The 12,725-nt window shown below is 31.2% G+C and overlaps 2 protein-coding genes across 3 annotated transcripts; one reads left to right on the plus strand and one right to left on the minus strand.

Annotated features, from left to right (window-relative positions):
- The first annotated feature begins 2,032 nt into the window (after nt 1–2,032).
- Nucleotides 2,033–4,995, plus strand: LOC109805073 (pentatricopeptide repeat-containing protein At3g12770). Its single transcript, XM_020367022.3, has one exon. The coding sequence runs from the start codon at nt 2,204–2,206 to the stop codon at nt 4,073–4,075; it is 1,872 nt and encodes a 623-aa protein (XP_020222611.1). The 5' UTR covers nt 2,033–2,203; the 3' UTR covers nt 4,076–4,995.
- A 1,268-nt stretch (nt 4,996–6,263) lies between these two features.
- Nucleotides 6,264–9,647, minus strand: LOC109804632 (Haloacid dehalogenase-like hydrolase (HAD) superfamily protein). Of its 2 annotated transcripts, none has more exons than XM_020366465.3 (5): nt 9,260–9,647; nt 9,125–9,167; nt 8,510–8,570; nt 7,658–7,792; nt 6,264–6,700 (listed from the first exon to the last, which is right to left on the minus strand). In XM_020366465.3, exons 1-5 carry the CDS (start codon nt 9,561–9,563, stop codon nt 6,536–6,538), a joined length of 708 nt encoding a protein of 235 aa, XP_020222054.1. In that variant the 5' UTR covers nt 9,564–9,647; the 3' UTR covers nt 6,264–6,535. The 2 variants fall into 2 exon arrangements, with proteins under 2 accessions (XP_020222054.1, XP_020222053.1); XM_020366464.3 differs by having other exon boundaries at nt 9,233–9,645.
- Between the last annotated feature and the right edge of the window lie 3,078 nt (nt 9,648–12,725).

A 12,725-nucleotide genomic window follows, 5' to 3' on the forward strand; every position in this document is an offset into this window, starting at 1 on the left:
TAACCAAGTCCCCTATAGATTACAACCCAACTATCCTCATGATACCAGACAACTCTCTATTAATCAGTTAAGGGTTGTAGCTCTTGACTTCATATCTTACTTCAATATTGACTAAGGATTTAGAGGAGATTCACTAATCCACTCCAAGAGTTTAACACTTACTCAAGGAAGATTTTTTTGTTTCAACAATTACCCTTTTAAAGTGTCATACCAATATCCTCACAATGAGATATTCAACTTTCAAAAACAACATTGCTCCTTTGGCACTCAGCGCCAATCCAAGCTGATACAATTCTCTTACCTCACTGCTAATATCATTCAAACCTCACTTGGCGTGATTTTAACTTGAGATGATTCTCTCTACTCATGCTCAACTCCACCAATCCTACATCCGATGGGATCTAGATAAAGGCCCCCTAGTTGAAGCCACGTTCAACGCCTAGAAGGCACGTCCAATGCGACGGTGAATTCTACACAAACTCATGAATTGACTCACCATCACCTAAAAAATAGAGAATCACAAGCATGCAATACAATAGAATGTATCTATACATCATATTCATCTCAAAACTCACCAAAATATCAACATGCAACCAAAGATCATCCACTTTCACTAAAATCATTCAACATGCTCAAAAACCTAACAACTCCACCACATGCAACTCCATCTCAATCATTTAAACAACCATGAATTTCAAATGAATTCCAACCAATATATTCATCCTAGAGCAACATAAACATGAGTTCTAACTTCCCTTACCTATGAAGATCCCCAAATCAAGCAGAAGAGGATGAGGGAAGAAAAGGGAACTCTAAGTTACTATTGAAGCTCTGCACCAACTCCAATTCTCAACTCCACGGGCTTCAAATCACCAACATAACACTCAAGATCACTAGGGGAAGGATTCAAAGATTTGCTATGAAAATTAGAAGAAAGAAAAGTCACATCCTGTTTTCAGAGCGACTCACTCTACTCTCTCTCTCTAAGATTTCGAAGAAAATGAGTTTGAGGCTTAATTCTTAGAAGAAACTTTATATCTCTTCCTCTCTTAAAACCTATTGGACCTTTAGTCAAAGAACTCAAAACCATCTAAACTTTCAAGAATTCCTTAATTTTCATAGTCCTCTCAACAATAAACACCAAAATAACTCAATACACAAATTTTGATAAAAATGTACAATTAACTATTTCATTCTAAATGTTATTATTTTTATAATTTTTCAATTTTTTTTGTATAATTATATTTTGATTAGTTCTTATGTTAATCGTAATTTTAAAGATTGAAAAGGATAATCTTTATATCATATACCATATATTTTTTTTATTTTTAATATTAGGTTAATCCTGATAGTTGATATAATACCTTTTAATTCATATATAAATATTTTATTTATTAATTTTTTTATAGTTTAGGTTAATAATGTTGATAAAAAAACTTTTACTTATAAAATATTTTGTTGATAAATTAAGCCATTAAATTTATAATTTATAATTTTTTATATATTTTTCAAATCTAAACAATATAATCTGAGTTAAATTAACATTTATTGTAAGGGTAAAGATTTTAACATTTTTAATTAATTAAAAATTATTTTAATAAATTTATTATTTATTATGATTTGAAATTGAATGATAGTGTAAAAAAAATATTATTTAGAGATTCTAATTAACTTCATACAATTTTATGAATAGTATAAATTATCGAATACTATGTAAGACTCAAATATAAGAGAGAAAAAATATCATAAATGATACATAGACTTTAATATAAATAAATTTTGACTAATTTTATCATATTTATTGTTATCTTTAAAATATTTTTTATTTAGATAGAAATTATATTTCTAATGATTATTTTTAAAAAATTTAATATCAAATTTATTAAAAAGATAATAGAAAAATAAATTATTTTAATTGAAATGAAATGAACAATATTAAATAATTTACAAATTAATTAAATCTACTTATAATTGACTAGGGAAAAATACGAAGAAGTAACTATAAAGAAGAAAAATATAATTGAAGATGAAAATCATAGTATACAAAAAGATTCTGTTAAAAGATACAAGAAATTTGTTTAGGAAAGAAACTGAAGGAAACAAGAAACTGAGAAGATGTATACTATCTTTTTCCAGTTCCAATTTCCACAACCCGTAATCCCTTAAACCAAGTTCAAACTCAAGGCAACTTCTTCTGGCTCTTATGATTCTGAGAAGGACATTTCCATTTACCCTCACAACCTCTCCTTATTACACTTCTGCCACTCTCTCCCTCCTTCATCTCCTTCAACTCTCCATCGACTTTCGATCTCAAAAACTCGCCCAACAATCTCACGCTCAAATCCTCGTCAATGGCTTCGCGCACAACCCTTTCCTCGCCACCAGGCTCGTCTCTGCTTACGCCACGTGTGGCCACTTAACCCTGTCAAGGTTCGTCTTTGACTCCGTCGAGTCCAAAAACGTCTACCTCTGGAACTCACTCATTAATGGGTACGTTAAAAATCACGACTTTCGCCAAGCCCTTGCTTTGTCCCGTGAAATGGGTCGCGATGGTGTGTTGCCTGATGATTACACTATGGCAACGATTTTCAAACTTTCTGGGGAACTCAAGGACTTGGCTTCCGGGAAATTGATTCATGGGAAGGGTATAAGGATTGGGTTTGTGTCGGATGTTGTTGTTGCCAATTCTCTGATGGCAATGTATTGCCGGTGTGGGGAGTTTGATGATGCAGTGAAGGTGTTCGACGAAATGCCTCAGAGGAATGTGGGTTCGTTCAATGTTGTAATTTCTGGATGTGCCGCCTTGGGGAATTGTGTTTCTGTTTCCCGTGATGATTTATGGAACTTTTTTGTGAGAATGCAGTGTGAGGGGTTTAAGGCTGATGCTTTTACAGTTGCGAGTTTGTTGCCTTTGTGTTGTGGCGATACGGGGAAGTGGGGTTATGGGAGGGAGCTTCACTGTTATGTTGTGAAGAATGGGTTGGATTTGAAGATGGGTTCAGATGTGCATATGGGGTCTTCTTTGATTGATATGTATTGCAGGAGTAAGAAAGTTGTTATTGGGAGGAGGGTGTTTGACCAAATGGAAAACAGAAATGTATATGTTTGGACGGCCATGATCAACGGTTATGTACAGAATGGAGCACCTGAGGATGCATTGGTTCTCCTCCGTGAGATGCAAATGAAGGATGGTATACGTCCCAATAAGGTATCACTTGTTAGTGTGCTTCCAGCTTGTGGCTTGCTTGCTGGATTAATAGGAGGGAAACAAGTACATGGGTTTTCTATTAAAATGGAGTTAAATGGTGATGTTTCCCTATGCAATGCTTTAATTGACATGTATTCAAAATGTGGGAGTTTGGATTATGCAAGACGAGCCTTTGAAACTGGTTCTTACTTCAAAGATGCTGTCACTTGGAGTTCAATGATCTCTGCATATGGATTACATGGGAAAGGAGAGGAGGCTGTAATTACGTATTACCAAATGCTTCAGCATGGGTTCAAACCAGACATGATAACAGTGGTGGGTGTTCTTTCTGCTTGTAGCAAGTCGGGATTGGTAGATGAAGGCATTAGTATATATAAGTCACTGATGACTGAATATGAAATAAAACCAACTGTTGAAATTTGTGCTTGTGTTGTTGATATGTTAAGTCGATCAGGCCAGCTTGATCAAGCCTTGGAATTCATCAAAGAAATGCCTTTAGATCCTGGTCCAAGTGTTTGGGGATCACTTTTAACTGCCTCAGTAATGCATGGGAATTCAAGGACTAGAGACCTGGCTTATAGGCATCTCTTAGAACTGGAACCTGAAAACCCTTCAAATTATATCTCACTTTCAAATACATATGCTTCCGATAGAAGATGGGATGTCGTGACTGAGGTGAGAACAATGATGAAAGAAAGAGGTTTAAGAAAAGTTCCAGGTTGCAGTTGGATAACTATTAGTGGCAAGACTCATTCTTTTTCTGTTGCTGACAAAGCACATCCTTCGTCTAGTTTAATCTACGAAATGCTTGATGACCTTGTATCAATAATGACAGACGGTTGTGGAGATATTGATATCCTGACCTAAATCTCCTGGTACTGATGTGTTCAAAATCTTGAAGTGAAAACTGGCCTGCCATGTAACTCAGCTAACTTTGAAGCCATTTGTTTCGCCATCGTTCGAGGCTCAAAAGTAGATATGCTGTTCATTATTTGAATGTGAAAAATGGTAGAAAAGTCCCAGCTTATTGGTTGTTTTTAGTAAATATGGTTAACTTAATGGAGGCATTAGTGTCTTTGAGGTTTGAACATGGTGAGTGCAATCCCCGTCTCCCTGTGACAATGAGCAACTAATCACTGTGTAGATGAGATGCTTGGAGGTTCACATGTAGCCTAGCATCATGAAGAAGAAATGGAGAGGGGGAAAATCTCTAATTATAGGAAACTATAGGAACCCATACCCTAAAAAGAAAAGGGGGGAAATCTACAGGGACCAAAATATTATTTAAACCATTTCATCCAAATCAAGCCTCATTACTTCATGGGTATCAAAAGCATATAAAGCTAGCTTCCCAGTACCCACAAGAATGGGATAATAGGGATCTGCATGGAGCTCACATTCCGATTTACAACCTTACAGTGAAGATCTCCATTTCAAATGTAATAGCATTAGCACTAGAAGAGTTGATTCGACAATTCATGCCGCCATCGAATACAAATGATGAATCATCAATTTCAAATTCTTTTGCTTTCAAGGATTGCTACTTGCTAGCTTGAATTCTTTCTTGGATAGTTTGCCATAATTATCGGGGTGAAAGATAATTCTTTTCAAACAAGTACAGGATGGAATGGTGGTTTAGGAGGAATAAATTATAGTCATAGGATATACAATTGTATATCCGCTGGAGCACTACTGCTTCGTCAACTTTGGTCTCTTTTGTTTTAAGAATCGTTACCAACACTATTGTTTGATGAAATTTATTGAAAATCATAATTTTATAAGTTTCACATCTTATCTAATTGACTATCTTTCATAATTTTATAATTTTTAATGAATTTTAGTCGATAGTTTACTAATTTTTACTCTAATAGTAGAAGATACATTCCAAATTACTTTGTCTATGTTGCATTACATACAAACGGTTTCAATAGCACAAAAATAAAGGAGGGTTGGGTTAGTAATTGATAGTCAATGTAAAACTTCATCAAAATCTCATGGCATAGAAGACCCAAATATGAAATAAAACCGGTAGAAAAATACTTTTTAACATTTATCAACTTCATAAGGTAGACATTAACCAATATAAGCTATCTATCCTTTTGTTCTATCTCTTAGCTCAATAAATTAGGATATTCCACATTAGGAATCTCCATACTTGCAAATAATGCGGATAAATTGTACAAAAACTTCAAATCAATTCATATTAAAAAATTTGATCCATTTTGAAAAGAAAAAAAAAATCTTAACCAATCTATTTTACAAAATTAATTCAGATACCTAATTTATTTTTACAAAATTAATCGATTTGATTTGATATTTTTACAAAACTATTTATATATAAATATAAGATAAATAACTGTGCCAAATAAATTTAATTTTAAAAAATCCAATTCTTATTTTAAAAAAATCAAATTAATTTACTTTATAAAAAATGGATTACTTAACCAATTCACCTTTACAAAATGAATCAATTTGATTTAAATTTTTCACAAAAACAACCCATAAACACCCCTATACTTGGGTGCAATGTTTGCAACAAATCGTTGTCATAAATGTTACCCGCCATGTTTGATGGATAGTATAATTCGATTTCTTAGTGAAGAGCACTTGGGTTGCCACCAAAAAAGTAACATGCAGTGCAAAATATAATAAATGAACGATTTGTTGGGACTTAGGACCATCATCATCGACTTGACACAAAGCTAATAATCATAAGACAATTTTCTTAATTTGTTGGGACTTTTTTGATTAAAAAATATATATAAGAAAAAAATGTTTCCTCCGTAAAAGGTCAACTTAACAAAATAAATGAGTTTTTTGTATCTATATTTACACATAAAAACTAATAACACAAAACTTAAGTGCACAAATTTAAATGTGATGTAAGACTTGAGTTTCCCTCACAAATATATACTTGTAACTGGACTGTGTCTGAGAAGTCTTAATATGCACAAAACCTGACCAGACATAAAATCGTGCCAAAACCCACAAGTCCAAGAAACTGAAGTAACATCTAACAGAACTCGCAAGTCCAAGAAAGAGAGGCAACAACATGTACGGCAAAATCCAGTGTATCTTGTTACTGACATTAATTTCAAGAACAATATTTATGGACGGAATTCACGCTCATACAAGACAATGAAAATAACTACAAGTTACAACATTATTATTAAAATGCCACCTATTAAATCCTCAAACCTAAAATTTTCAATGATATTTTGTTTCCTTGCAAGAGGTAAGAAATAAAACTACCCTAAAATATATGTCACCTCCAGATCTCTTGGCATAAACCACAAAATAAATGGTTCATGCGAACAATCCTTGACGTCATGGCAACAAATTAAAATTTACCTCGAGAACTGAGTTAACTTCGGCGAGGGAAGTCACTTTGAAATGTGGTTTGAATTCAACATCAGCATACTCGGGAGAATCATATATTCCTTTTTGATCAAGCAAACATGTAAAGGCTCCTGCTTGCCTTCCACAAGCCACCTGTAAAAAGGTCAAACAAGCAATGCAGCATAAATCAATTACCATCCAATTTAAAATATATTCAGGTACGATAAATATACTAGGGAAGCGGAGCATAAAATGGAAAGGAATTGGTTTGCAGCTTTGTCGGAAACAACAAGCCACTTTAAAAATATCTGCTCACAGTTAAATTTGGCACACTTATCACAAAACCAACATTAACTTGCTTAGTTGCTTCTCATACTGATACACAGATTGTCACTATTAAATTTGACAGGGAATACAAGGTTCCTCTTTTTATCTTAATTTTGGGGGATCATGAAAACGGGTAAATTAACATCATATGACCCTATTGTGGTGTACATCATACGAAACTCTTTTGGTCTCTCACTATAGTTAAAGGAATGTTAAAAGCACATCACTTGTCATTTTCTGTTATACAGGGCTTACTCCCCTTGCAGGCAACTTATTAATGCTGCACACTCCTTATTCTATGACGGATCAAATGCAGGTATTTAAAGTGGCATAAATCTGACATAAAAAGTAATGTGAAAATCCAAATATCACTACGCATAGCAAAATGAAATCCAGAATAAATAACAGCCTATGTCGCAGAATTTATTTATTGTAAGCAATCACACTCTGCTTTGTAGATGATGATGATTTTTTTTACTAGAAAGTTCACTAGTCAGCGTTGCAGAACCAACTCTGAAAGATTTGAAATTTCTTCTTAATTTTCTATGCTTTCATGATTTTTTTATGACAATATTTACCATTCTGCCTTTGATTTTGCAATTGTTGCTATTACTTATTTGTAACCAAATGTGGAAAGAGAAACCTAGAAGATCTATAAGCATTATTTCCAAATAATGACGATAATAAGAATCCATGCACTTGAAATTGCACAGCTACAATGAAAAGTGTGCCAGTAGTCATTTATCATGAATACTCACATTATCAAGGAAAAAAATCACTTACATCATCTTTAAGGCTATCCCCAATCATTATTACTTCATTCGGTTGAACTTCCCAAAGAGAACAAATATGCAGTAGAGGAGCTGGGTCGGGTTTATAAGGACGAAATTCCCTGCTTAATGCCGGAGAAAATGTAATCTGCAGCAATGAGGTATAATATATAATGAACAAGTTTAACACTTTAAGAGTTAGAAAGAATTCCTTCACTATGCTATAACTATAAGCCATTGAATATAAAAAATAAGACAAAGAATAGAAAAAGGATTGTGCAGTTCTACATATTATGCCTCTTAGAATTAGAAAACTGTGCATTTTCTTTGTTCGTTTATTTTTGTTCGAACTTGGAAAGAGGATTAAACAGAATGGCAGAGTTAACCCACAGTGGTTTAATCTTTTTATTAAACTCCCAAACTTCAAGTTACAACCAATAATTGTGACTTATGACAAATGCACCCCAAGAAAGCATGTTTAAGAAAGAAGGCTATTTTCTGCAAACCATATTTATAAGATTACAACAACCCTTTTGACAACAACGGAAACGTAGCATTACAAAGTAGCATTTTATCCGAGCATCAAACAACTGTATAACTTTTTTTCATTTTCACATACTGATGTATCTCATACCTATAGACAAAAGAAAGCTGCAGTGTAAAATCCCGGTGGCGCTCTTCTAGTGATATTAGCATAATACCATAGCAAAGTCAAAGACAAAGTTCAAATAGGAGAAAAGTGGATAACCTAAATTTCATACACAATTTCCCATATCAATTCAATCCAATTCTCCCAGAAAGATAAAAAAGAATATATATATATATATATATATACACACACAGTTGCATCTGTTGACAAACTCACCCCAAACCGTTCATGGAATAAATCAACAGCTGACTTCATGTTCCGAGTGATCAAACCCCTCCTAAAAAAAAGTATGAGTAATTAATTCACATTTCACAACTATCAAGATCATAACGTCAACATTGCTGGTACAACAACGACAACACCAACTTCAAACAAACGCCACCATAGCTAGTTAACAAATACCATCATCACAAAATAAACTCCACACCGTAAAATCTTTTTAGCTCGAGACATAACATATATGTATCTGTGGTAAAAAAAAAAAACAAATGAACAACTAGTTTGACTAGTCGTTGCACAGAGTCAAAGACATATAAACAAGGATTAGATAAATAAAAGCACATTGTTCTCCTATCAGGTTTACATCTATGATACACTAACAATTAACGAAAGAAAGAAATCTTTTATTCCGCATATCACTCGTCAAAACTCCAATTCTAATTGGAGTAAAGCACTTACGGTACTTTATCCAAATTAATCAACCTGTAGGTCCACGTGTGCGACTATCATGCTTCGCTAATAGTTTAAATGTCTAACATAACACTTTATTGAATCTCAATTACGCAAAACGCAGAGAAGAACACGCGAGGAAGAAAGTGTGCTTAACTGGACCTTATTTTCTTGGAATCGAGAACGGCACATAGCTCGGTAGCACCTGCAGTTGCACAACGAGTAAGAACCAAAAAAAAAAAAAAAAAAAAAAAAGTAACGAGTGCGAACCAGGCATGATTTGGAGGCGGTCGAGACCCTGACGCTCGTACTCGGCGATGGTGTCGTAGGCCTTGCGTTGTTCATGAGGAGGCCACGCTTCGATTTCCCCCAAAATGTCGACGCCGGAAGGGTTTTCCGCTTTGATTCTGCGGTACTCCTCGTCGCCGAGCACCGCCCTGTACATCGCCGGAAAATCGATGACCGGAACGGTGAGAGTGCCGTCCATGTCGAAAACGACACCTCTGAGGCGCGTTTTGACGCCGGAATTCGACATTCGCTTCGAGTGTGGGAACGCGGAGAGGAAAAATGCCTTTGCGGAACTGGATATGAGCAATGGCATCCCCGATCTTGTTATGCCTCGCGCACCGCATTTTTCGTTCTCACCTCTTCTTATACCCCAACACTACACTACACTATACCACAAGTATCTTAAGCTTTTTACTCCTTAGCTCTTAAATTAATGTTCAAATTTTATTTTATTTCTGTATTTTTTTTTTGTACATTATCTCTAACACAAAATAATCCATAATTAAAGAGTAAAGTGCCCTTAATTAACTGATTTCTGTATTTTGTACGATGTTTTAATAGTGCATTTACAGAATTTGAGGTGTAAGGTTTGAAGAGATATTTTTAGAATAAATTATATCCACCACGAATTTATCTTGTCCTGGGCAATGTTTTTGTACCTAACAAACACGTGTGGATACTGTGCAAAAAAAAAATCATTTTGTACCAAGGTGATTCGAAATCTATTCTTCACGTGCTACCTTATTGGTTGTTCCCGACAATCGAAACATTAAAATGTACGAAGTTGGAACTTGGATAATGTGTTATCAACTTCAGATGTAGCGTATACTATATTTATTTGATTTAGAAAGACAGTGAAAAGAAATAGAGAAAAAAAGGGGAGTAAATTATCAAGATAGGTTTTTAATCAAGATCCGTCATTGATTATGATAGATGAGTCACGATTCTCTCAAAACTCTTTATATATATATCTATATATTATTTGTATATTATTATATTATTAATTATTAAAAAAATTAATTTAGCACCCCAATTTTTTTTATCTACGTTCTGTCACTACATTTAAGTGCATATAAATGAGATGATTTCTCATAATTTTAGATGTTTTATTAAAGAAAATCTTTATGTTTGAAACAATAGATCAAATATGTAAATATTTTATTAAAAAAAAAGTTGCTTGCAAGAATATGAAATTTTTATATTTATGATTATTTTCAATGGTTTTTTTCTTTTGAAATTGATTTATTTTATAAAATTTGACTTTTTGTTATATTCAAGCAAAATTAGGCATTTTATAATTAATTTTTTAGTCAATTTATCCAAAAAAAAATATCATTCTAATTATAATCGATTATTAATCTAATTTTTACGATTTTTTCAATCACACTCTTAAGAAATATAAAGAAAATGTTATTTGGTGTTCAAAAAGTTAAAGTATATTTTTTTCTATTGAAAAATATGATTACGCATTTTAATATTGTTTTTAATGAAAAAAGTTAACATATTAACTTTTTAATTAATAGAGGTACTTCTTAGCAAAAGTTTATTGGGCTTTCATTTGCCACACCATAAAAGAAAGGTGCACTAGCAAGATGGTGAGGTAAAGAAATTAGAGAAATTCTATTGTATCTACTATAATTGTGGGATACTAGAATAGTTATTTAATTTTTAATTTTTTTATTGTAATTACTTGTTTTATTTTTTTTTAATTTAATATTTTTAATAATTTTTCTTATAAAATTTTCTATATTTTTTTATTATTTTTATATTTTTTAATTTATATTTTAATGTAGCATCTATTATAATTAAAAAGTTTAATATTAATATTTTTTAAATATGTTTTAGTTTTTCTTTGGTGATAATTTTTTTGAATTTATAGTATAAATTAGTTTTTTAGTTGTATTATTTATTTTTTCTATTTTAATATTTTTATAATATTATTATAATTTTTTGTTTTTAATTTTTTAATTTTGTCACATATAAATAAAATTTGTTATAAAAATTGATTTTTTGATTATTTTTTTTAATTAGTCTTTTTATTAAATTATCTTATATAAATTTTTAATCTAAAATTTATGTTATTTTAAATTTATTTTTTAAAATTTATTTGTTCACATAATTTAATGTATCAAAATCCTTCAATTTTCATGAGTACCATAACAACTCCCAAGAAATTAAACAAAATTAGTCATTTCTAATTCTAATGGAATTAAACAAAAATTTATTCTATTTCGTTCCTCCTTAACACCGAGGGAAAATAATATGATATGATGAAATATGTTCTATGAATTTTCACTATATTTTACATTTTACTGATTCAAATTATAAAATAACAGTGCTTTCGTGAATTATTTTTTTTTTAAATAAATGATAAAAAATTATATAATGATAAATGATTATTAAAAGTACATACAGTTATATAGTAATTTTTTTATAAAAAAAAAATTATAAAAAATTGTAATTTGTAAAAAGTAGTTATGAAGATAAAATTATTAAAAAAAAATTGAACAGTAAATGGAACAATGTCATTTATTAATGGTATAGATAGTACTATTATGTTTAATTTTTCTCCAAGTCATTTTTTTCCACCGATCAATCATAACTTAAAAGCTAAAATTAAAATGGATTTTAATGTAGTTAAAAGAACACGTAGTATAATATTTCATCGATAAACTATGTTTTACAAGAGTCATACTCATACCCTGATTTTTATTTATTTATTTTCCAACTTGTTATTCAACCATTAAAGTTTCCATGATCGTATCTATATAGCAAGATTCATCATGTAAATATGTGATGTTTTGCCTATTATATAAATCATGCTCATATTTCCTAAATCACTTCTTATAGAATCTATATTTGGGCAACCTCGTTATTTTTTGGTCTTGAAAATTTGGTATAAAAATCACACTAAAATTTAATTATTTCCTGACAATTTGAATATATATAAACTTCTTTCTACAAAAAGAAAGAAGTTAAAAATAAAAATTAAAAAAAAAACCTCCTAATAGTTATTATTTTTGTTTATGAAATTTCAATTCAAGAATTTACTAAAATAAAATTAATAAATGATGTTAAAATAACAATGATATTACTATTCTTTATTGTTAGATTTTTTTTTTTCGTTCTTGAAGTATTCACTGCCGATAGTAGTGACTAATCTCCTCGTTACGTTGAAGGCACTTCAAAGAGTAGGATAGCTAGCCCTAAAATTTAAGATTGTTAGATTATTTAGATAATTATAATTAATATTATTATTTTTTACAAAATTTAAATGAATTAAATATTAAAATATTAAGACATATTAGTATTGTTAGTTCCAATTCCATGATCATTATATTAATATTGAAATTAATATTAATATTATTTTTACAAAAATTGCACATTGTGGAATCTGGATAGTTTGTCTCATAGACCAACACTCAATGGATCAATTTTTTTTTTTTTGAATATTCAAGTATTTTTAACTTTATTA

This window comes from Cajanus cajan, chromosome 7 (genome assembly GCF_000230855.2).
Source record: "Cajanus cajan strain Asha chromosome 7, NIPB_CcT2T_4, whole genome shotgun sequence".
NCBI classification, from domain to species: domain Eukaryota; kingdom Viridiplantae; phylum Streptophyta; class Magnoliopsida; order Fabales; family Fabaceae; genus Cajanus; species Cajanus cajan.